Genomic DNA, 26,175 nt, shown 5'->3' with positions numbered 1-26,175 from the left:
TTTGACCAAAATAAATGTAAATAAGCAGGGGGAAAAATGATTTCAAACCTGAAGTTTGAAAGTATGTGGATTTATGGATGATTTTTAATTTTCTTCTTTATGTATTTTGTTTATCTTTGTAGATTTTCTGCCGTTAACTTTTACTTTGTAAGTTTACTATCATAATGCTTGGAAGAGAAGGTTTAAATTTAGGGTGAGCATCAATAAAGGATGCAAGAGTAACCAGTTCTGTTTTGTGAATTCTCCAGTTTTAGTTTTGGAGTTTTTTGTTTGTTTGTTTTGGTTTTGGTTATTGCAGCAGCTTTATTGAGATACAATTCACCTACCATGCAAGTCACCCACTTAAAGTGTACATTCAGTGGTTTTTAATATATTCACAGAGTTGTGCAGCCATCAGCACACAGTCAATTTTAGAACATTTGCATTGCCCCTGAAAGAAATCCTGTACCGATTAGTAGTCATTTCTCATTTCCCCCTAACCTCTTCAGTGTTAAGCAAGCACAAATCTACCTTCTGTCTCTATAGATTTGTCTGTTCTGGACATTTCATGTAAATGGAGTCATACAATATGTTCTTTTGTGACTGGCTTCCCTCACTTATAATGTTTTCAAGGTTCACCTGTGTTGTAGCACATATTAGTACTTCATTCTTTTTATGGCCAAATAATATTTTACTGTATGGATATACCACAGTTTATCCATTTATCAGTTGATAGACATTTGGGGTTGTTTCTAGTTTTTGATTATTGTGAATAATGCTGCTGTGAACATTTGTGTACAGGTTTTCATGTGGACATATGTTTTCACTTCATCCTAGGTACATACTTAGGAGTAGAAATGCTGGGTCATATGTTAACTTGAGTTTTTTTTTAATTATGTTTTTAAATTAACTTCTTTCTTAACCCTGTTTCTGACAAGTAATATATGTTCCTCATCTCCTAGACTTCTGACAGATGGGTGGCTGAAGCCATGGACAACAATTTCTTTTATCTCTACACTTACTCCCTTGGTGGTATGGTCAGACTTATCACTTTCAACTCTCAAATAAATACCTTCCTAGACCTTGGGCCGGTACTTCAGACTTGCCTATCCAGTTTCCTAACTGACATCTCTATTTCCTTGCCTAATAAGTATCTCAAAGTTAACAGCTCCAAAACTAAGATCCTGGTCTTCCCCTCCAGCCTGACCAACCCACAAGTCTTCCTCATATCAGTTACTGGTCATGCCATTCTTGCTCACGCCAAAATTCCTGGAATCAGTCTTCTTTCTCTTCCATATCCCAAACCCAATCCATCAGCAAGTTCTGTGATTCTACCTCAAAATAGAACTATAATCAAAACAGTACCTGGTCCCCTTTCAGTAGAGATCGTGATAAAATATAAGCCAGTTTGTGGCACTCTTCTTAACCAACCCCACCCACACCCCGTTTTCTCCTTCGGTATCATCGCTGTTCTCTCCTCCACTTCCTGCTGACCTTGCTGCAGCCACAGCTTCCTCAGCCAGTGCTTGCCTGAGGGCTTTGCAGGTACTGTTTTTTCTGCTTGCTTTTCCCAGATTTTGGCAAGCTTCACTCCTGAACCCCTCAGCTCTTCACCCAGATGTCATTTTTCAGTGAAGCCTTCACTGACTACCATCTTGAATAATGTGTCCAGTTCTCATCACTCCCAATCCCCCTTCTCTGCTTTTTCTTCAAAGCATTATCTCACCTCTGACATGCTGTATATTTTGCTTTATCTTTATCTTGTTATTATGTGTTCTCATCACCCCTCCTCTTTTAGACTGGAAGTTTCTTAAAGACATGGATTTTTGTCCACTTTGCTCACTGCTGTCCCCAGCACCTAGAACAGTTCTTGGCACATGGTAGGCACTAAGTAAATACTGTTGAAATAACATTTCTTTCCAGTCTTTTTCTATGCATTTTTATATAGTCAAGATCCAGCTTACTCAGAGACTTTAACTGTGTATCTTTTTTTTCTTGTATCAGCGGTCACTAATTATATCATAGTAATTTCCCCATAACATTAAAACTACATAAAATATATCCAGCCCCCTCTTACATGTTCCAATATGCACAAATTTCAGTTACCACCATTCAGTTATATAACATGAGTCTCCCAATTCAGCACAATTCAGAATTCTGTTACCATGGTGTATTAACTGTGAGTAGCTGCATAAACTACAAACTGCTGCTAACTCCTCAGTCCACAAAACACTACATAAATAACAGATGCACATCATAACCAGTCACGACGTTTCAAAGTGTTGGTGACCGGTCACTGTGCATCTTAGTTCATGCACATACAGCAAAACATGCCATTGTGTTGCCTCCTTGATCCAGTGATAAACCCACATGACAGTTTACAAAAATGGATCATCGAAAGAAGGAATTGGCCAACAAGGATGAGAATGCAGTAAAGAAATAAATAGTGATAATGCTGGAAGTGGGATTCATACAGAACCTCAGAGGAATTATAGAAGAACCAGCTAGTTGGAGAGACTCTAGATATGTAGCCAAAGGAACTTAGTGAAGGTAAACTTATCAGCATAAATGAGGAAAATGGTTGTGATGAAAAGGATAAAGATGTCCCAGAGGAAGTGATGCCAGCAAAAAGCTTGGACATATATACACTACCAAACGTAAAATAGCTAGCTAGTGGGAAGCAGCCGCATAGCACAGGGAGATCAGCTCGGTGCTTTGTGACCACCTAGAGGGGTGGGATAGGGAGGGTGGGAGGGAGGGAGACTCACGAGGGAAGAGATATGGGGCCATATGTATATGTATGATTGATTCACTTTGTTATAAAGTAGAAACTAACACACTATTGTAAAGCAATTATACTCCAATAAAGATGTTTAAAAAAATAAAATAAAATAAAAGAGCTCTCAGAGATGATGTTGCATGACACTGAAAGCATAAAGGATAAATGTTGGAAGCTGATCCAAACTTAAAAAGGCATATGACAGTTATCCAAAGCAAAGAAGATACTGTGCATCATACATTATATGACTTACAAAGAAGACAAGCACTGTTCAAATGACTATTGATAAGTTTTTTACAAAGAAATAAAACACTTTAATTCTTAATGTTTTACATTACAGTGTACTAAGTAAATACTACTGATAGTTTTACTATTTTTTTCATTTCACTAAACATGTATAACTGATGGTAAAAGAGTTTTCAGTGTTCTGACAAAAATTTCTAAATGTCGTAGAATAAATCAGTTTTTCCCATTGATTAAAATCACTTTACATGGTTTCAGCTTGCACATTTTTTTTCAGTCCTGTACTACCATGCAAAGCAAAAACTGCCTGTATTTGAAGTGGTTATACGTATACTATTCTATTGTATGAATATGCCATAATTTATTTATCCATTTCCCTGTATAAGTGGTTTCTGATTTCAAACTACTGAAGATAATTCTGTAACAAATTTTTTAAAATAAATCTTTACAGTTTTTATTGTTTCCTAAAAAAAATAGAGTTGTCAAGGTATAACTAGTGAGTAGAAAAGTTTGGGCATTTTAAAAGATCTTGATTATATAGTACCACATTATCTCCTACAGCAATTCTGCCATTTCACACGTCCATCAACAGTGTGTGCATCTGTTTCACCATGCTCTAATACAAGTATTACTTTTCAGATCTTCACTAATCTGATAAGCTTGAAAATGATGTCTCAATGTAATTTTATTTGTATTTCTTTGATTTCAAGTGAGGTTGGGGATTTTTACATTATTTGCTGGCTACTTTTATGAAGTGCCTTCAAGTTCTTTGTTTATTGTTTATTTTTCTAATGAGGATTGTTCAGTTCTTTATTTTTAAATCATGTACTTTATTTTATGATAATCCCCTCATTTTAATGATTATTAGTTTAAGTACCTGTTCATCTTAACAATTATAAAGGGAAAAACTCACACTTGATCCCTCTTCTCAGATTTTAAAAGTCCTACTCTCCAAACATTTTTCAATAACATTTTTTATTTTTATGGAATTGAAACATATGGTAGACATTGTTATGTGACTAGCAATAAGAAGTTGTGTTAGCATTCTCCAGAGAAATAAGACCAATAGAATATATATAAAGAGGTTTATTTTAAGGAATTGGCTCACATGATTGTGGGGCTGGCAAGTCTGAAATATGTAGGGCAGGTTGACAGGCTGGAAACTCAAGCAGGAGTTAATGCTACAGTCCTGAGGCAGAATTCTTTCTTCTACTGGAAACCTCAGATTTTGCTCTTAAGGCCTTCAGCTGATTAAACGAGACTCCCATGTTATTGAGGGTAATACCATTTACTTTAAAGCTAACTGATTGTAGATGTTAGACCACATCTACAAAATACCGTCACAGCAACACCCACACTAGTATTTGATTAAATAACTCAGTACTATAGCCTAGCCAAACTGACACATAAAATTAACCACTAAAGTATTATAGTTTTGGCTATACTTCATTGGAAGTATAACCAGACTGAGATGCTGTGGTTTGACTTAGTAGATGAAGTCTAGGTATTACTGCTGGTTAACATGAGCAGATAGAGTGACTGTAATCATTTCTTTTCATGAAGACCAGCTGGTCGAATTGCCCAATGTCTACCTTGAAACTTCTTGAAGCTTCCTTCTTTAGCATGTTTTATATTTAATACAAAACTAGATATCTTCATCAGTGTCCCAAACTAAAACTAAGTGGGCCAGATGCCCAGGGTTGATTTACACCTGGGTCAATTGATATGAAGAAGATGCCTCTGTAGCATGCAGCTTTAATCTTGTCTATTCACAGCAAGGGGTGGGAAAGGCGAAAAAGTAGAAGACCCAGCAATCCATCCCAGGGCTTGGCCACAGAAGTTCACACGCAGTGCTTCTTAGTCTAGACTTGATGGTCCAGTCTGATCAAGGAGATGGCCATGTAGATCGTCTACCAGGACACTCATCCAGGGACATTTAATATGTCAAGAGTTTCTCTAATCCTAGGAATTGCTGCTGAGCTGTCTCATCCTGCTATTTAATGAATTAAATCATGAAGCAGCACATAGCATAAGCACACAGAGAAACTGTTGGCTGATGTTTCTAAGAATTAAAAAAATAAAAAATAAAAAACAAGATGCCTTTAAAGTCCTCTTATAGCTACCCTTTAGGATTACTAAGTACCGAAGTGCTTTGCATACACACACATACACACACACAGTAATTCTTGCTTTCTTAATTTGGACAGGAACTTGGATAAAGACTATCCTTTTAATTATCTGTAAATAAAATTGTTAAAACAACCTACTTGAGAGAGATGACTTCATAAGTTTTAAATAGTTTTTTTATAACCGGCTGCTAATTTATCCATTTATTAAAACATGTTTAAGAGAATTCACAAGTAGATAAGTCTAGTACTTTATATGCTTCAGGATAGAGACACTAAAATGTCAGTAAAAAAGAAGTGTAATAATTGGTTTGAATTATGGGCTTATGGGTTAGTCTCAGGTCCTAGAGCCACCTCACACCTGAGCTGAATCCCGCTTCTACTGCTTATGAGACCTGAGCCTTAGGCTAGTTACTTACCCTAATAGTACCCATCTCACAAGGTAAGACATTTGTGTGAAAGGCATAGAACAGTTTGGCATATAGGAATGCTAGCTGTTATTCTTTCTTGTAATCAATTTGAAGTAATGGCCCTACTACTTCTAAGATTAAGGGAAAGCCTGTGACAGTCTGTTTCTTTATATTTTAATTAAATTTAATTGCACTTTCATATGCTTTTGTTTCTGCTTTCCATGAATCTTCCCTACATCCATCCCCTTTTCTCCTCTGACCAAAAGAAAACACTCCAGCCCTCTTGCCCATATTGTTCTTTCCTTGAAGTCTCAGGATTACCAGCTGTTCTTAGACCTTCTTCATGCTTCACAAATTCCCTTTCCCGGACTTCAGTTGAACTAAAGTCACTTTGTGTATCATGTTTCTCATTTGCCCTGTTAAACTGATTGTTACGCACCCTGGGAAGGGAAGCTCTGTACTCTGTACAGGGTCTTACTGGGTCCTAGGTCTGAAAGGTGACCCCTGTTTTAGTACTGTTTTTTTATGTGAAAGGATTTGCATTTGTCAGTTATGTAAATAAAAACCACAGTTCCATTAGTGTGAAATTTTCTCTTTGATGTCCTTTTAAGAAGTGAAAGAGATAAAAGTCATTATTAGTAAAATACTGTATGAAAAATCAAAGTGAATGAATATGATTTTGGGGTAAACTATGTCTATATGTTGCAGGTTCCTTGCGGCTTATAAAGGATACTGAAAAGTTGTCATAAGATGCGAACTTTTTCATGGAAAAATGAAAATTTTCAGAAGTAGTTAAATAACTGTACTTTATTCTTCATTGGTACCATTGCTACCTCAAACTCAATTGCAAAGTTAATTAAAATATTTGAAGGAAAACAAAAAAAAAATTTTAGTTTTAAAACTTTTTAAGGGTATTGACCCAATTATTTTAGTCAAATGTTTGCCAGCTGCATATGTTAAGGAAAACTTACACTTAAAACCTTTATGATGGCTATATAAAGTATAAAATTCATGTACTTTTGCTTCAAATGAGTTGTATTTGCTATTCTTTGTATGCTTTAAAAAGTTTATTGGATAATTGTATTTAATTGAACAATAAAGCTTTAATTGCTGTTTTGTCAAATTAGAGCCTGTAAGGCCATGTCAGAATTACTGGCCAATTAATGATGCCAGTTGGACCGGGAAGCTAATTTACAAAAGTGACGTATTAACTGTTGGTTAATTTTGCCATCCACACCTAGGCACCTACACATCATGTTTTATCCAGTATTCGTTGGGCCACGATAGCATGGCTTAGTACATTTGGTCCTCATTTTTCCAGGATTTCATATTTGCAGATCTGCCTACTCGCTAAATTTATTTGTAACCCCCAAATCAATACAGTGCTTTCATGTTCATTTATATATGGCATAAGGAGGGAATTTGAGTTGCCCAACTGCGAGTTTCCAGCTGAGGTTGAACAAGGGGACATTCTCTCTTCTTGTTTCAGGTCTCATACTATAAACATGTCCTTTTTGCAGTCCATGTAATGCCATATATTTTGCATTTTTGTTCCTTTTGTTGATAATTTCTCTGTTTAAAATGGCCCCAAGTGTAATGCTGAAGTGTTGTCAAGTATTTCTAAATGCAGGAGGGCCTTGATGTACCTTATGGAGAAAATACTGTGTTAGATAAGCCTCATTCAGACATGAGTCATAGTGCTGTCAGCTGAAACTTCATTGTTAATAAATCAACAATATACATATTAAATAAGGCATCTTTAAACAGAAACACACATTAATCAAGGTTATGTATTGATCAGTTAATGAAACTATGTGACCAGAGGCTTGCAGGAACCCAACCTTGTGTTTCCTCTAGCAACAATGGTTCCGTGTTCTTTAATTCTGTGAATAATGAGAATCAACTGTATTTGTGTTAAAGGCTAGGGCCTTGATGTCAGTCTGGTTTTAATTTTTAAACATTTTGTTCTCATTTGCAAATTGTGCTCTGCATCTTTAGGACTGATGAAGTACTTGCCTAATCAAGGTACAAATATCCTTCTCAATCTACTGTTGTAATAATGTGGCCTGATAGGATCTAGGGCTAGATTGGGTAGTGAAGATGTAACTCTGGGACAGAAGAAAGTCTATGATTTTTAAGAAATACAAGTTTTCCAAAGAGGCAAGTATTTATTAGATTGAATTTTAGCATCTTAATAAAAATATAGGTTCTCCCAGAGGGTATTTTCAACATCTGTTGTCACTGAGAATTTGATTTAAATAATAATTATTTAATGAATAGATTAAATTACAACTTAAATCCAGAATTTAGATAACACTATCTTTTTATCTGTAAAAACTACATTATTTTAAATAAAACTTCAGTGCTTGGCCTTCTCATATCCTTTGTTTTAATGGCATGCATTCCATATCTTAAAGCATTGTATGAAATCTAAAATCAGAACTGTCCAAAAAGTTTTCCAGGGTTCTTTGTGTTTAGAGTTTTTGTTACTGTTTTTGTGGTGGTTGTTACTTCTACTGCCTTGTCCTCTTAAATTTCTTTACATATTTTTCTTGACCAGTTCTATACTACCCAAGAACTCAGGCATTTGATATTTTTAGAGAATTTTAAAGCAACGTAAAAGATTTTCGTTTCTAAAATTTATGAAACTGATAGTTGCAGGTTGTGAATTTAAGCCCTGCTTCTGCAGTCATTTAGCTCTTAGTTAAAGGAGGTCATTTAACTGTCTTGATGCAAGAACAGACCGAATGCCCTGGAAATCCACTGTGGCTTATAAATTACAAGGTTTGATGCCTGGGTATGGATTAATATTTTATTTCAGAGGAGCCAAAATGCTTTTCTCCTCAACTTGCCTGCCCTCCATTGAGTCTTCTCTCACCTCCCCTTACATCAGTTTACCTGTCCCCTGGCCCATTGGCTTTGGGTTTACTAGTGGCTGATAAGGGATTAGAATCCTATTCTTTTTCTTCTCAGCCATGTGACCTTGGAAACTACTGTGAGTTGATTTGCTCTTAAAAGTTCTATTCAGTTTACCAAACCTCTTTGAAAGCCCTTATTACCAGACCCTGTGATAGGCATCAAGGGTACAGAGAAGGAAAGAAACCATTCCTCTGACCTTAATGTCAATTTCTAATCCAATAGAGAAGATAGACAAATAACAAGTAATTGTAATAGAGTATTACAGTTATAATAGAAGCAATATGTACCAGATTGGGCGGGGAGGGTTGTTTGCTTTGCACCCCTCAAAAACCAGTGTGATTAATTCTGTTTGAGTAGCTAAGAAAATAGATAGAGGAAGAGGTGCTCCTTGCTTGGAGTTGAGAAGAATGACTAGTAGTTTGCCAGGTCCAAGCGTGGGAAGCATACAGGCACAACAAGGGCCTTTGCAATGCCTGTTGGCAGAAAGGAACACGGTATTGTATATGTTCAGAAAACTAAGAAGTATTGTATATAGACAAAGCATAGAGGATGTGTGTTAGGTGCTAGATGTTGGAGGATTCTATCTGTATGCTATGCTGAGGAATTTTTTAAATGTATTATGAAAATTCAAATACACAAAAGGAGAGAATAATGTAATAAACGCCCATGTACTTATCACCTAGTTTCTGTTTGTAGTATTTAAAAGCAAAGTTCAGACACTCATTATTTCACCTATTAAATACCTGCTAAAGAATTTCAACTCTGCACAGTGGAGAGTTTTAAACAAAGGATCAGAGAACGGAAGTCTGCAGCTCATCAAGGTTGCTCTTGGGGGTATGTGGAGGACAGATTGGAGGGAACTAGGACCAGGGGCAGGAGACAGTTAGCAGTTTTATTTAAATCCAGGCAAGAAATGCTGAAGAGTGTCACACAGCAGGGGATGGATAAAGAGAAATCATTACGAGAGAATGGTCTGAAAAATCGCCTTGGGGAGTGGAGGGATGATGGGAAAGCTTTGGACAGCTTCTTAGCAAAGATGGGAAGTGTGGGTGTTTGGTCAGGTTTATAGGGAACAGTGTGCATGTTAAATGTCAAAGTAGGGAAGTCCATTTGGCTGTAGGCACAGAGCTCAGAAGAGAGATTGCAAAGCTGTTCATAATGTAGGTGGTGGTGGCCAAGTGTGCAGACAGAGCATGTAAAGGGAGGATGATAGCACCAACAGGGTCTGAGAGGCAAGCCTGTGGCCACCTCAAAGGACCCTGATTTCAAAAAGGAAATAGATATGGAAGTGACCAGCCAGCAGAGTGACTGGCAAATTGTGAGGAAGTGGTAAATGTGAGTTTCTTTACTTTCTTTGCTTATGTGTGGTGTTCTTGCTTCCCCTTAGCCTCAACTCTTTTTTCAAATCTTATGCAACTTGCATTATCTCTGTCCTAAGTTCACCAGGCAAATACAGCTTTAAGTTTGATGACAAGAAAATCTGCTTTTCTTATGGACATTTAGTATATGCATACTTATCCTGCTATCCCTATTAGTTCATCCCTTTGAGAGCAGAAGGTGTGTATTCATTTGAGTGTCTTCATTTCACCAGTTAATTCAGAGCTTTGCACATGATAGATATGCTATACATATTTATTAAAATGAATTAAGTGTCTGGCTTCTTTCCATACCCTTGGTGTGTGTTTACGTTATGGGCCAACTGTGGGTGTATATATTTTACATCACCTCTCTTTTCCAGTTTCTCCCAGAAAACAAACTCTTATCCCTTTCTTCCCTCTCAAACAGCACGCTTAAAAATTTTGTTAGGATTTTTTTTTTTAATGACAGGTTGTATTTAATGTTTCAAATTACTCTGTTTTGGAGCCACTAAAATGAATTGGAGCATTTAGAAATGCATTTAGAAAATAAGAATTACAGGTAGTTGTGGGATCACATTATAAATCTGACCTTTGCTTCTGCTTTCTTCTCCAGGGCCTGCTCTCTTTTCTGAGTGCCCCACTCATAGGTGCGCTGTCTGATGTGTGGGGAAGAAAGCCCTTTCTCCTCGGCACCGTCTTCTTCACCTGCTTTCCAATTCCACTGATGAGGATCAGTCCATGGTGAGTGGCTAGGTCCTCCATCATGACTGTCTGTTTTGGATCACCTGTGGACAGTACACCTGCAGTGTGCTTTTTACCCTTTGCAAAGCAGTTGTACCTGTGTTTTCATTTGAACTCTTCGGTAATACTGAAAGCTAGTAGGCAGTTGCCATCATGCCCACCTAAGTTCTTCACTTAGGTGAAGAAATAGAAAGAAAAGATGTCTCTAAGGGCAGCTATTGTTGCCATGAGGTAAGTTACAAGATTGGGTCCTGGGAGGGGGCAGACAATCCCTGTACTCACTCAACTGTGACTCATTTGACTTTGAAAATGTGTTGTTTTTGTCAGCTCATTGCTCTGGGGCACTGACATGAACATAGTTTATATCAAAAGGCAGGAGTCACTTTTTTGTGTACTGTATTAAGACCAATAGCCTATTCTGAATCATAATGTGAATTTTAATTTGATCTCATTTTTTCATGAGAATAGTTAGCATGTAACCAAGGCTATTTAGTTAATAAAAATGGGTTGGAATTTGCACCTGAGCAGTAACTTAGTTTTTCTGGAGTACAGAGGATGGTATTTTGGCCAAAATTCCTGTTGCTGAGATGCTATTCCTATGTGAAGAACATACTTTAGAATGGAGGGTTTTTGTGTTTCAGTTTCTCGGGGGTTTTTTAAAAATGCGATTAATAGTTTCGGAGGGGGGTGCTCATGTGAAAATACTCTCATTTGATTATCTGATAGGAATTTTATGTCAACATTTGTCATGTTCCAAATATGTTGGCTATCTATAATGAATCATTTTATTTCCTACCAGATGAATTTTTATAAAATACTTTTTGGTATTGAGTCTTTCTGTCCAAGAACAAGTCATGCTTTTCTGATGAATTAGGGTTTTTTTTTAATGTCCTCTCAATACCTTAAAATTTTTTTCTTCAGATCTTTAAATGATTTTACCTCTTCTCTTCCAGTTTTCATGCTGCTGCTTCTGCTACTTGTGTAGACTAATGAATAATGTTAAATAAAAGTAATGATTATGGACCTATCTACCTCATATATATGAAGGAAATATAATGTTTCATCATTGAGTATTAAGCTACCTTTTGGGTTGAAAAATACTTGTTCCTATTTTATTTAGAGATTTTCTTTTTTAAAATCAAGGTTGAATGTCAAATTTTATTTGATGCCTTTTGCATCAGTGGAGATCATTTGAATTTTCTCCTTAGATCTATCAGCATGATGAATCATATTAATAGATTTCTAATATTGAAACATCCTTACATCCTAGGATTAAACCCTACTTTTTGTTCTGTGAGATTCTGTTTGCTAATATTTTAACTAGATTTTTAAGCATCTATGCATATGATAGAAATTTTTTGTCTTAATTAAATTAATTTTTAAAATGCTTCCTGCTTTTGTGTATATGTATTTTTCTTAGCTAAAGCTAGGAAGTTTAGAAAGTTTTAATTTCTGTTCTGGCTACCTTTAAAAGTATAACTTTACTGCATACCCTTACTCTTTCGTGTTTTTAAACTGCATTTACTAAAACCCCTTGAACAATGGCAAAATTAGTATGTTTCTCCTTCCTCTCCATCTTGATTATAATTTTATTAGTTGTCCTCTATATCTTTAAATATACATGTATTTTTTTAAATTTATTTTTTGGCTTATAGTCTTTACATGCTATCTTTGGCTTTGGTTATAAAAGTGTGTATACACTACCTCTCTCATGGGTGTTTAAAATAATCTTTTTATAGGTGGTATTTTGCAATGATTTCCATGTCTGGAGTCTTCTCAGTCACGTTCTCTGTGATATTTGCCTATGTAGCTGATGTTACTCAGGAGCATGAGCGAAGTACTGCTTATGGACGGGTAAGATAATAGATTGTTTTTTAATCAGAGAAATAATGAACATTCTACTAAAAATTCACTGGAAAGTGAGATTTTATTAAAATAGTGTTAAATATTGACTTATGTAAAAGAAAATCCAAAGCAATTGAAATAAAAAAGGAGACTTATGAGAAGTTAAAAATAGCAAGATAGAAATTGCTAGTAATTTGTTTTCTGGTTTTAGTGTTGGAAGATTGGCAGGATGTGTTGAGTTGTCAGTTGCAAAGTTTTTTTAAAGTTGGTTTGATTTGTTTCTTGTTAGCTAATCTCTTGAGGAACCATAAACAGTAAACAGGTGCTACGATCATAGGTCTCTGTGTACCTAATTAGAAAACCTCAGCCATGTTAATCCATTGTTACTCTATTGCTAGTTGTGTGACTCAGGCACTTATTTGGGACATGGTACTACAGAAAAAGGACTACATTCATTCAGCAAATAATTGCTGAGTGTATAACAAAAGTTATAGGAGACCTTTTTTGGGTAATTGACAATCATTTCTAATTTTCTTAGGCAAGATAATGGCACTGTGGTTATGTAGGAGAAGAAAGACCTAAAGAAGATGGCAGGCTGAAGCCATTTAGGTCAGAGTGTCACAACTTTGAAAATTACTTAAGTGGTTCAAGGGGAAAAGATGACAGGCAAGCATTTGTGGGTATGTGTTCAATGTGTGAACCTCTTGGGGTAATTGGGTGTGGACAGGAAAAATTTTCCCTTCTTTCCTTTTAGGTTCTTTGGCCAGCATAATAATTAAATTGACATAAGACAGATTAACAGGAGAAAAACAAATTTAATTTCATATGTATGGGAGTCCCACAAAGATGCGAGATACTCAAGGGAAGTCAGGCAATTGAGGCTTATATACCATCCTGAGCTAAGGAGAAAGAGGGTAGGGGTCTGGGGCTTCAAAGGGAAGGAAGACAATTCACAGGAAGATGAGGAGAGCAAATATCTGGTAAACAAATGTTTGCCATTCCATGCAGATAAGTCTGATATAAAAAGTTATCTTTACTATTTGCTCTCTTCCTGGCATAGGCCTCCTGTCTAAATTCTTTTAGGCTGTTAAGAGAAAGGTAAAAAGCTTTTCCTGAGTTTCCTGGGTCTTAATTGCCTTCAGCTAAAAACAATCCACATGCCAAAGTGGCACATTTTGGGGTGGCTTATTCTGCTCCCCTTCAGTGTGCATTGTGCTCTTCTCTCAACTTTCCTGTGTTTGAAATGTTTATAGTAAGAAGATGGAAGAAGAAAGATGATCTGGCTGGGTTGTTGAATGTTTGGAGGGGGATTGAATGCCGGAAACTCAGGATACTTCTCTCCTGAGTCTTACTTTTTCTTTTAAATCCCACTTCTTGGAAGACAGTAAGTAGTCATTCAGTGTTGACTGAGTGAATAATTGTATGGATCAATGATGGACATATAAGTCAGTTACTGCTGTTCCACAAAACACAACAGCAATTTTTATTTTGTTGACTTTAGACATCAGTAGTTTAAAAACTTCTCCTTCGACCCCACTTACCCTATAGCTATTACTTGCTCTCCTTTCCTTCTTCCCTCCTCCCCTGAATGTTTCTCATGTCATGTCCTAAAACAGGGGCATCTCCAGAGTGCTGCGGAGGAGGACAGAGGGAGAAGCAGATAGGAAGGCTTCAAAGAAGGCAGGGTGTTCAAGGTGGGCTCTCAGGGTCGGTCAGCAGATTTGAGGGGTGCCAGAAACCTCATTTATCACACTTGTGCAGCTTTTCTCAACATCACAGAAAACACTCATTTCCCTCCAATTTCATTCGATTTTTGTTCCCTGCTTCCACCAGAAAAACCCCTCATGAAGCTGTTGTGCTAAGCAGTGGTACTTAAGGAAAGATTTCAGAGAGAGAGAGTTCCGGAACCAAAGTGACCATGACTTAGTTCCCCTGTCTCTAGCTCAGTTCTTCATCTGTAAAATGGCAGTTATAATAATGCCTGTTCGTAGGTATGTTGAGAGAAGTTAGTGAGAGGAGCGCCCTACTGAAGTGTGCCCTCAACCAGCATGTAAGGCTTCCTGAACTTGGTCACAGGACTCAGGATTTGGTCAGTGGCTAACCTTTACATTTACCTTTACATGTCAGATGTTGAGATGACAAACCTGAAAAAATTAAAAGAAAAAAAGCTTGCAGGCTACCTTACAGATATAGGAGGATTTATTGCCAATTAATTACAGGATTGTCAATCAAGTCTAGCTGAAATTCTCAGAAGCATTTTGAGGTCTGTTAAAGAATATATATGTTTATTTTCCTTACTGAAACTCCTGCAGTAAACAAAGAAAAGTGGTAATTCTTTCAATGGCTGCAATAATGAATTTAAGTTAATGCTCATTGAGAGACTGCTGTGGTGAAGTCATCCTTTAGATTTATTCACCAGTGTCGTATTGAGTGTTAAATCAAAGAGGGATTTTAGATAAATACACAAACTAAGCAAGTAGGCTGCTTTAAGTTTTAAGAAAGATGCAACGTTTTACACAGAATTTCATGGGGCCATAGATTCTCAGAAACTCATTCACCAAGTATTTATTGAGCACCAACTGTGGCAGAGTAATGTAACTAATCAAATAAAACAATTAGGAAACCACTGCTGCTCCCTGTCCCCTTCTGATATTTGAAATTTGGTGACTAACCTTTTTACTTTCATTTCCATATTGCACATGATTAAATTGGCTCCCAGAGTATTCATTATTAAATATTTTAATAACAGATTTTTTCCCACTAAATTCCTATTGTTTCTCACTATTACTACATGTATATAATAATTATGTTTTACTTTTTGCATACTTGAAGAAATTAAACTGATCTTTAAGTATTATACCTGCTTCAGTGTACCACTAAGGGAATGGAGGGAGGAAGATTAGGGTATTATAGGTGGGCATTAGTAGACAGAGAGATGGGAGGAGGAAATCCTGAGCACTGTAGGACCTAACCAAATTGGGCTGTGTTAGGAGGAGGGGGTAGGCCTGCCCCTCTGTGTCTGAGAGCATTTGCCCTGCGGTACCATCTAAGTCAAGTTATGAAGCTTTCGGGTTTTCTGATACATAGACTTGTAAATAATAATGCTCGTGTCTTCTTCGTGTTTTGCAAGACTTAAAGATTCTCATTAAGATTTCTGCCTGTGGTAGTTTCTCCATGGCAATGTACAAATGTTTGAATTATGGAAATACCAGAAAATAGGGCACTTCTCCCTTAGAGCAGTGTTGCAGGATACATCACATGGATGGGAAAGATGAATTTAAAAGTTTACCATGGTTTGGAGTGCATCATTTATTGATAATGAGCATTAATCTCATAATCAATCATTCTTTATCCCCCTTGTTTATATCTGAAGTAGTTACTCTATCCCCTTCAAATTTGTGGGGGAGCTTAGTAGAAGGCAGTCATTTTCTATTCAAAACTGATGTATCGTGTATTCTTACATATTAAATTATTGTTATATAGATAATAATTTAATTCCATTGTTCTTAATGACCAAATCTTGAGTTATTGAACAATCTTTACCTTAGAAAATGTCCAATTGGCTAGAATAGAATTATGATAGTAGAATTAGAAATGTCTGACAAATAATGAAATAAATGATTGAGTGTTTTCTTCTGTATACTCCATGATCTTTAGATTCTTTACACTTGGAATGCTGTGGAATTATAGAAGCAGTTTTAGCTGAAATTTAGGTCTAAGTCTGACTGTGCATTTTAGTGAGAAAGATTAACTTGAGAAATTGGAAGATGGCTTCCAGTTCTTGCTCATCTGTGTGAACTTAAGACATATATTGTTTCTTTATTTGTACATTGAGTTGTAGAATATCTTCTCAATTTACATACAGTAATTTGATAAGGATTAAGTAGTGGGAAACTGTTACGAATAAATGAATGAAAGACCCATTTTGTGCAGGTATGATGTTGTTAGTATTAGCACCTGAGGACCCTGCAACAGTGCTTCCGTAGCATGTGAGGATGCTGCAGCAGTGCTCCCATAGCTGTTTGCATGTCATTGCAATTTATAATATAAAGTACGTGATTGCCTTGATCTTCTTAAATAAAATGAAAAAAACCTGAAGGGCAGGAGCTCTGTCTTCTTATTTATCTGGCACATAGTAGATGCTCAATAAATATTGAACCAGGGAATTCCTGTTCCCCAAATTAGAATTCCCTATACCCCCTTTTTTTCCCCAGAAATTTTTTTACTTTTGGCTTTTATAATATTTTTAGTATAATACTAATTTCCAATACGTTGTATTTTCACATTCAGTTAGGGGGTGATGGATGAAGAAAAAGTGTTATTGCCTACCCAGGAGTCATAATTTCAATCATAGATAATGATTTCTGTAGTTTCTATTAAAATCCATTAGAAGTTTAAATAACCAACTTATTATAAATGTGCTTTTGACACTCAGTCTGGTTATAATTTGGAGACTCCCCGTTTAAGCTTCTGAACATTCAGATTACATTTCACAATAAAGGGAGCCTTCTACGTGCTTATATGAAAGCAGTGTGAAGAAGCTTCACATGGATTCAAGTTGCAAGGGTGATCAGTTGACTCAGTGGTCTCTGGTATTAGGTGGAGGTTGGGGGTGACAGCATGACAAAAGTCCCTAGCCTGGGGATTTCTCCATTTAAAAAGCTTTGGCGTCTCCCTCAACAAATCTTTTTGGATTTTTTGTTGTTGTTATAGCTTTTTCTAAGATTACCAGAGATTTTTCCCCTCTCAGTGCTAATGAAATGGTGAAACAGTACATGTTTTTGGAAGATGAAATCAAGCCTAGTCTCTGAATAATTTGTAGATTTTATCATCAACCCTGTAGAAATTTTTTTCATACCTTTCTCTCTACATCCCCATTCCCCAAATAAAGAAGATTAAAACATGTATATTTTATTTATGGGGGAGGTTTTACAATTTTTATTTCTAACAAATCATTATTTTGCATTCTTGTAGCTTTCTAGAGTAACTCCAATTAGTTAATAGCTTGTGAACAAGTCCTTAAAACAAAATTACTTTCATTCTTTTTCATTCTTAAAAGTTGTGTGCAACACAATCCTTTTGTCTTTTTTAAGCCAGGGAAGGATGGCTTTAGGTATGTACCTGTGGGAACCTGGATGAGAACAGGAATATAGGTGTGCACCTGCAGCAGATGGGACCCTGGGTGAGAGTGTGCTTTTTCCATAGGTCTCAGCCACATTTGCAGCCAGTCTGGTCAGCAGCCCAGCCATTGGAGCATACCTGTCCGCCAGTTATGGAGACAGCCTTGTTGTGCTGGTGGCCACAGTGGTGGCTCTTCTGGACATCTGCTTCATCTTATTGGCTGTTCCAGAATCTTTGCCAGAGAAAATGAGACCTCTTTCCTGGGGAGCTCAGATTTCTTGGAAACAAGCAGACCCTTTTGCGGTAAATAAAAACATGAAAACATTTACTTTCCTAAATATCTTTCTAAGCCATGCAAATAAAAGAACATTCCTGCAGTCTCAAGCATCCTAGCAGTTGTTGATCTATTTTTTTTCTCCAGTAAAAATAGAAAAAATGTATTTGCAAGTAAGGGACTGAGGTAGACTGTACACCAAGGAATATATAGAATTGCTACTTCTTAAGTCAAGCATGTGGTTATCCTATGGGAAGAGACAAGAAATGTCCAGTTTATCCCTGATGAAGACTTGGGAAGGAAGGGTTTTTTCTTTTTGCATAGTTGTTTTCATCTTTCTTTTAACAAAATAAATGAAGGTGGACATTTGAAGTGGTTGTTTCGATTCACTTAAATTCAAAAAGGTTAAATGCATTTGGACCGACTAAAGTAGTTATTATCTAAGTTGTTAATATACACCCACGTTGAACTTGTCTTTTGCGGATTGAATGGAGTCTTTGTTTTCTCTTTTGTCATGGGGGAATCCCATTAACAACTAGAAGAAGTACTGAGAAGAAGAATCTTCTCTCCCCACCTTCTCTGGTTTGAAATTGTTCTTGAAGAAAATATGTGCGGAAAAACATAACCAGAGATGTGATATTTGCTTTTTTCCCTTAAGTTTACCTTTTAGGAAAAATACATATAAGAAAACTAACTCATGAGAAGTTCTTTTCTAAAAAGCTCCCTCATTGTATGACCTGGGGACCCTGCTCATTCTGTCTGTGCTGTAATGTCAGATATCAAGAAATAGGTGTGGAGAGAAGGAAACCAGGAGTGGAGGCAGTCAGACCTCCCACCTTGTCATGTACTGGTCAAGCTACACAGAGAAATTCCTCTATGTAGTGGAACTATTGTGGCTTACTTTTCAGGGCTGTTAATGAGGATTGCAGTGAATGTATATAAATTAACCAGTCTAGTGTCTGGTATATAGCAAGGTCCCAATAGACATTAGCTACTTTTGCTTTTAATTATATGAAGGTTACAGTTATGATGACCTAGCATGCACTGCAGAACTGTACACTCTGTAGACAACTTTTGGTGCACCCCTGGTCTACTCAAACATCCTGTGTAGAGAGGAGTATAGGATTTTTGGACTAGGTTGTAACATTCAAAAAGTTGTTACTGGTCAGAGAATCTTGTCGTCACTGACCCCGTGGCTGGAGCATATTTATTTGTCTACCAATTTTAAAGGCAAATTTAATACCAACATTTTAAAGAATAGAGTAAATTTATGTGTAATTAAAACACTGTGCTGTTTATGGCTTTAAAGGAGTTGTATTATGAATGAAAGAGAAAGATGAGATTTTCTTAAAAGGTTCTGGAGCAATGTTTTTCAGGGTCTGTTCATAGCATGTTCAGGGTCTGTTTCAGGATGTGAACCAGTATTGTTAACAAAGATGAGCAAATTTTTTTTTAAAAAAAAGAGAGAGAGAAAGCTATAATATTTGAAACATACCTCTGAAATTAGGACTTCTAACCTCCTTTAAGAGATGGTGATAGATTTAATGTTAAGGCTCAATTCCTTTTATATATAATCCATTCATCTTTTGTTATCCACCTTAATAGATCAAAACAGTGCAGCCAGTATCCCAGAATATCAGTGACATCAGTATCTATTTGCTTTTTATATGTTTCTATTTCTGCTTATTCCTAGTCACTGAAGAAAGTTGGAAAAGATTCTACCGTCTTACTAATCTGCATCACTGTTTTTCTTTCATACCTTCCTGAGGCTGGACAGTATTCAAGTTTTTTCCTTTATCTCAGGCAGGTGAGTAGTGAGTGCCTAGTAGCTTTTGAAAATGAGGAAAATCAGAGATTGGGATCTGGCTAGAGGTATTTTGTGGGAAAACACTGTAGAGAAAAAAAATGTGTTAACTTGCTTCTAGTTATAAATGTAGGTGCTGACATATAATTAGTAGTCAGGAAACCTTTAGTGCAATAATTTTTAAAATACAATAAAATGTTTACTGTGGAAAAAATTTCTTTGAGAGTTATACAGAAAGAGAATTAGTAGAAACAGAATTTATTAAATCTTTAATAATACCCATTAAATTTCACAGAGAGGTAAAGTTTATTTCAGAAGTGCCCTGACCCCCTGGGTCTGATCACAGCCAGCTTGCTTAGCCATCTATAGTAGGCCATAGCTCAACACCACTGTAGACTGACTTCAAGGTGGCTCACAAACAATAACCAAAATAATCTTTTCTCCCTTCTGATTTTTCTCTTTAAAAATTTACACTTTACTTTGTCCTCCCCAAAAGGCAATTGACTTACGGCAATTAAAAAAAAAAGTTCCCTTTTCCAACTGTTGTTTTAGGTCTCTGGGATTGCTAAGACCTGAGTTGCCTTCCACTGCAGTCCTGTCTTGGTCTTTTACTGATTTCACTGGAAGTCCTCCTCCTAAATTCCTCTATTTTTAGAGATATTTTTAAATAAAATTTGTTAAATTCTCCATTCTCATAGTTTTCCTGAGAGTATGAGACTACAATATTTTATATGGTGGCACGTTTAAGTAAAACTTTTTTTCAAGCAGTTTTATTTTTGTTTTGCTCATTATGGTGGGTGGATGCTGGAGATTTAGAGGGAAGAGTGGTGAGATAGTGTGGTTAATGTAGAAAATTATATATGCATACATTAAATTACATTAAATTTGCATTTAATATAGAAAATAATGTAGGGAAAATGGGAACGTCCAAGGAAGAAAGTGAAAAAACATGTCTCCTTCTCAAAGTGTTCAACATAGAGTTCCCAGCAAATCTATTTCTAGGTATATAGCCAAGAGAATTGAAAACACATACTTATACAAAAACTGTTACACAATTTATTATTCATAGTAGCCAAAAAGTAGAAACTACCCATATGCCTATTAACTGATGAAATGGATCAACAAATGTGAAATATCCATACAATGGAATGTTATTATTTGGCAGTAAAAAGCAATGAAGCACTGATACATGCTACAACATGGGTGAACTTTGAAAACATTATTATAAGTGAAAGAAACCAGACCATATATAGTATGATTCCATTTGTATGAAATGCTCAGAATAAATAAATCCATAGAGATAGAAAGTAGATTATTGGCTGGGTGGTAGAGTAGGCTGGAGGAATGGGAATCCTAATGGGGTACCATGTTTCTTTGAGGAGTGATGAGAGCTTTTAAAATTGATCATGGTGATAATTTCCCAACTCTGTGAATATAAAACTAAAACCATTGAGTTGTACACTTGTAATGGGTGAATTGTATGGTATTTTAATTCTGTCTCAATAAAGCTGTTTTAAAAAATATATTTACAGGGGGTGTGGGGAGGGGTGGACTGGGAGTTTGGGGTTAGTAGATGCAAACTATTACATATAGAATGGATGGACAACAGGGTCCTTAACTGTATAGCGCAAGGAACTATATATTCAGTGTCCTGGGATAAACCGTAATGGAAAAGAATATAAAAGAGAATGTGTATTATGTATAACTGAGTCACTTTGCTGTACAGCAGAAACTGACGCATTGTAAATCAACAATACTTCAATTAAAAATATATATATACTTACAAATTAGACTGAGAAATAGATTCCAATTTTTTTAAATTGCATTTGATTAGAGAGTAATAGGATATTGTTAATGTCAGCAGCACTGGTTTGGGAACCAGAGGTTCTAGCTCTAACTCTTTTTATTAGCTAGTTGTGTAACTTGAAGCAAGACGGTCATTTATGAAATGTGAAGATTGTATACAATAACTTTTAAAGTTTTTTTCTGAATTTTATAAAGTTTCAATAGATAGGGCAAATAAAAATTTGATATTTAAAACTTTAAAGTTTTAGTAGGCATTTCAGAGCTGCTGTTAAGATTAAGAGGCTTAGAAATCATTACCAGCTAACTTTGGCTGCTCTTTAGAATTAGAATCACCGTGGAAGCTTTTTAAAACATACCTGTGTCTGGGCCCAGAGAGTCTGATTCAATTGGTCTCAAGTGGATTCCAGCATCTCATTTCTCCCCTCTCCCTTCTTCTCTTCTCCCCTTCTCGGTTGCCCACATGATTTTAATGTGCAGCCAAAGTTGAGAGCCACTGACTTTGCCAGTGAGCATACTCTGTGTTGGCAGCATCAAAAATCGAATCATTTTCTTCATGTTCTCTCTAACGCTTGATAATGTTATATTTGTCTCTTGGTGGGTTGCAGATGGGGATGGATATGAAAAAAGTAGGTAGGCCTACAATAGAAAATATTATCTTAATATTTAATATTTGTTAAATTAAGTTGTGCTGCTTATAATTATTTCTTATGACAGATTTAGATATAAATTATTGGTTAAATAGGTTCAACTTTGAGCACTGCCTAATTTGCCATTGTCAAGGTTTTATGAACTTTCCTCAACTATTTTATTCTATGGCTTTAATGGAACATAACATTCCTTATTTTTATAATATCTGTATTACAAAGTGTTTTCATTTCCACAGGTCATAGGTTTTGGATCTGTTAAAATTGCAGCATTCATAGCTATGGTAGGAATTCTGTCTATTGTGGCTCAGGTGAGTGTTATTTTACCCATCCTTTTTTTTTTTTTTTTTTCATGTTTTTAATCTGAAGTAACTGTAGATTCATAGGAAGCTGCAAAGAAATATTCATGGAGATCTCCTGCACCACTACCTCAGTTCCCCTCCGCCTCTGCCATGGTAACATCTTGTGCCCTATGGTATAATATCAAACCCAGTAAACTGACATGGATACAGACCATAGAGTTATTCCATTTTTAATAGAATCTTAAGGTTATGATTTAGGAGGAATTTAACACAACTTTTCAATACTTTGTAGAGTACATGTTGTTACCTCTAATGGATCAATTCAGCAAATAAAAATTTGCTTTTACAACCACCAACCACAATCTAACTCCAGTATTGCAAAATTAACCAGAAAAAGGTTTCAATATTATTTTAATATTGAAAAGTAATGAAGGTGAAAAGCAGAAATGAAATTTTGTAACTATTACAATCCTTGCTGTCCCCAGGACTGAAGAAATGTGGTAAGTCAGTACATTAGGATATATGTAATGAGTAAAGAGTATTTATTAAATGTTTCCTCATCTATTATAGGACCACAAAAGGCAGGGCAAATGCGCTTTTAAATTAGTTCATTGATATGCTTAGATGCGTTCACTATATCATATGGGACTGTTACGAGGCTATTTCCCTGGAACAGCTATATGCTGCTTTAAAGCATGGTAGGCCAGGTGGAGCACTCTTCTGTGATAACTCTCTCAAAGAGAAATGAGAAGGCTGCAAAACTGCTTTGCCCAAATATTAGAATTGACAAGGCTCATAAGAATGCATCAAACCAAGGGCCTTTTATTTTTTTTAACTGTATCAGCAAATGTAAATTTGCTTGTAAATTTGATTTTGGCTTGTTTTTTATATTAACTCTGGTTAGTCGATTAGCCCAGATTCATCTTTTATCCTATGCCTTTTCAGGCTGTCTCACCTAATTTTTTAGCAGAGTATATATTTGTTAAAATCACATTTGTATCAGTCCAACTTTGTGAAACTGTTAACCCCCACCAAAATCCCACATACTCTGTAAATGTTCATCAGGGGTTTGCTATTCACTGGTGGTTAAATTATTGGCATTTCTCCAAAGAGGCGGAGGCATTTTCTTCTCAATCACAGTAACTGTTGAACAGCTGTGATGACCTTTTGGGAAGTGATAAGCACCAGATAAACAGGTTTCTGGGGAGGAGGCCGAAGGCCCTGAGCCCAGGTTAGTCTGGGAAGGCCCCGAAGTTTCACCCCTTTAGAGCTACATAAGTACTGCACGGCCTCCAAGGTCTTAGGTCAGGTGGTCTGCCATTTTGAGATTCTTGGTCACCATTAATGTGCTTCCCCACAGAACTTGCATCAAATCTTGTGCTTGTGTTCATATGATTACTCAGGATTATCCCCTTTGCTTTGCAGACGGTCTTTCTTACCATCTTGATGAGATCATTAGGGAATAAGAACACCGTTCTCCTTGGTTTGGGTTTTCAGATGTTCCAGTTAGCCTGGTACGGTTTTGGATCTCAGGCATGGTAAGCCTCTCCCATGGATTCTCATGAACTAATAGACAGATGTATCTTTTAGAGGAGCTCGAATTAGTTGAGTGTGATGTGAAGGAAGCAGGAGTTATTTTACTGGCATAGTGTATTCAACATTTCAAAAACGGTTTAGACTTAATTTGGGGAAGGGTAGAGCTGGTAATTTAGGATTATTTGGATAGATTGCCTTCACCTCAGCAGGCTTTCAGTGAGTTGTTACTTCCTCTGACCCTCCGAAAAAAAGTTTTATGCCTAATTTTTAAACACATTTGTCAATTTTTGGAGACAACACATTATAGGCAAAAACAAAACAAGAAGACAAGGAAAAATGACTTGATTATGGTGGGATTTACTACTATCATTAGCTGAGTGACTTTGGACAGTGACATAACCTTTATAATATAAAGCATATGAGTTAGATGAACACTGAGATCTCCTCCAGAATCTTGTGTATCCTGATCAGTTATTACTCCTAGTGTATTAGATTCCCATTAAGAGGAAGGAAGGTCAAATTAAGCCCTGTGGAATAAGAAGAAATAAAAAGAATTTTGAGTGCTATTTTGTTGTGTGGCAAGTTTCCCTATGTGCCTGGCTACCAAATACTACAGTTCATATCTCTGTTTTAGATATTTGAGTTGGTCCCCATTTTGCAGTCATAAATGGATGACACAATTTAGAAGAACTCGAAATGCTTTAGGTGGTCAGTGGTTGATTCTTCTTGTTCTTGGAAATCTTAATTTCAGTCCCATGAACTTTGGTTCAGTAGCTGATTCAGTCAAACTCATGGTACCTTAGAAAGATTCTTTTGACCTAAAGGGTTTTTCCTTTTAAGTAAGGACGTGCATGTCGTCCCCAAGAGAGTCTGGCCAAGCAGGTTTTAAGCCCAGTTGGGGCCTCACTTTGCTCACACTCAATGCCTAATACTGACACACATGTAGGTCCCTTTCATTGAGAAAAAAACAAAGGTCTAAAGGGAGCACACTTGGAAGTCTGCAGGATGTCATCCTGAACTTCAGGTCTCTGAAGTGTTGTGTGCCACCAACTTTTTCTGTCGGTGGCACACAACACTTTATTGAGGGGTAGAAAACTGAGCAACTCAAAGACAGTATGGAGGTGAGCCTTTGAGAAGTACAAAGAAAAAAGTGGAAAATTGGTAGGGAAAATGTGGCACTTATAGAAACAAGAAATCCTTTTGCATTTCATTGAGCTTGCATCTAACTATGGTAATAGGGAAACCAGGAAGAACAGATTTGACAGAGGTAAAATAAAGAAATGAAACTTTCCCAGCCCGTGAAGTGATCAGTATTAACAGATGCATAACCTTCTAGGTTAAAAAAAAAAAAAAAAATCCATTTTTAAAGAGGAAAAAAATAAATGCAACTTAACAGAAGAAAACAGAAAGCATTTTGTGCTTTTGCCATTGTTTGTACTCTGAACAGCAAGCTCGTTGGGGCTGGCCTGCTCCCTGACCGCAGCCTGTCCTGTCATTGCAGGATGATGTGGGCAGCAGGGACCGTGGCCGCCATGTCCAGCATCACATTTCCAGCAGTCAGTGCCCTCGTCTCTCGGAATGCAGAGTCAGATCAGCAAGGTGAGGTCACTGTTTTCCTCCTTCAACGGAGACGTACCTGCCATAAGCATGAGCAACTCTGAGCCTGTCTTCACATCAACAGAGCAAGAGGTTACAGCCATGTGGTCCCTGCTCAACAATCATACCTATTTACTTTGGCAAATAGGAAAATTCTGTTTTCCTTCCTACTTTGATCTTTGATCATATTTTTGAAATATGGACTCAGCATGTCAGAATACTAAGACAACTATCCATTTTCTCTTTTCAGTTTTGACTCCTCTTTTATTTGTCACCGTTAGAATTTAGAATTTACTAGACTTTAATCATATTTTTAACAGACTAGTTAGTAAAACAATGAGTTCTTTATTTAATCACTGAAATTTCTTTAATTTGGAATCACTCAGAGTCTATTACTCAGTTTAGGAAATGATTCTTTGAGTGGATAAAGAAAAATAAATCTGAGTAGTTCTTGATAATTGGATGCAGAGTGAGAGACAAAATTAAGATGACTATGTAGAGTAGCACTCTGTCTAGACTCTTACTTCATCCTTCTGTGCCTCTGGCTTCCCTATCAAGCAGTTCCTACTGCCACAATTAATCCTTTTCTTTCTCCATCACTTAATGACTTACCTGACTGTAGTCAGGAAGTAGTGAATTTTAGAAGAAAAAAATTTTAATGCCTTAGAGATATTTTTAAAGTTTCAATAAAA

The 26,175-nt window shown here is 36.4% G+C and overlaps 2 protein-coding genes across 7 annotated transcripts in view; one reads left to right on the top strand and one right to left on the bottom strand.

The window, feature by feature from the left end:
* Positions 1-26,175, bottom strand: part of LOC309633809 (uncharacterized protein) — a gene marked incomplete at its 5' end in the record, with an annotated part of 240,066 nt that overhangs the window by 90,619 nt on the left and 123,272 nt on the right. The window lies entirely within an intron of this gene.
* Positions 1-26,175, top strand: part of LOC309632903 (hippocampus abundant transcript-like protein 1) — an 84,825-nt gene that overhangs the window by 54,938 nt on the left and 3,712 nt on the right. For 5 of the 6 annotated variants that reach the window (XM_082400940.1, XM_082400943.1, XM_082400941.1 and 2 more), the window contains 7 exons: positions 10,428-10,555; positions 12,295-12,409; positions 17,606-17,824; positions 19,489-19,602; positions 22,289-22,360; positions 23,777-23,889; positions 25,389-25,486. In XM_082400940.1, the coding sequence (XP_082257066.1) occupies positions 10,428-10,555; positions 12,295-12,409; positions 17,606-17,824; positions 19,489-19,602; positions 22,289-22,360; positions 23,777-23,889; positions 25,389-25,486 (859 nt within the window). The remainder of the gene's footprint in view (positions 1-10,427; positions 10,556-12,294; positions 12,410-17,605; positions 17,825-19,488; positions 19,603-22,288; positions 22,361-23,776; positions 23,890-25,388; positions 25,487-26,175) is intronic. The other variant, XM_082400945.1, reaches the window with a different exon arrangement.

This window comes from Balaenoptera borealis (assembly GCF_965194805.1).
Source record: "Balaenoptera borealis genome assembly, chromosome: 8".
Taxonomy (NCBI): domain Eukaryota; kingdom Metazoa; phylum Chordata; class Mammalia; order Artiodactyla; family Balaenopteridae; genus Balaenoptera; species Balaenoptera borealis.
The sequence above is the reverse complement of the archived record's forward strand: the minus strand, read 5'-3'. Positions and strand labels throughout refer to the sequence as shown.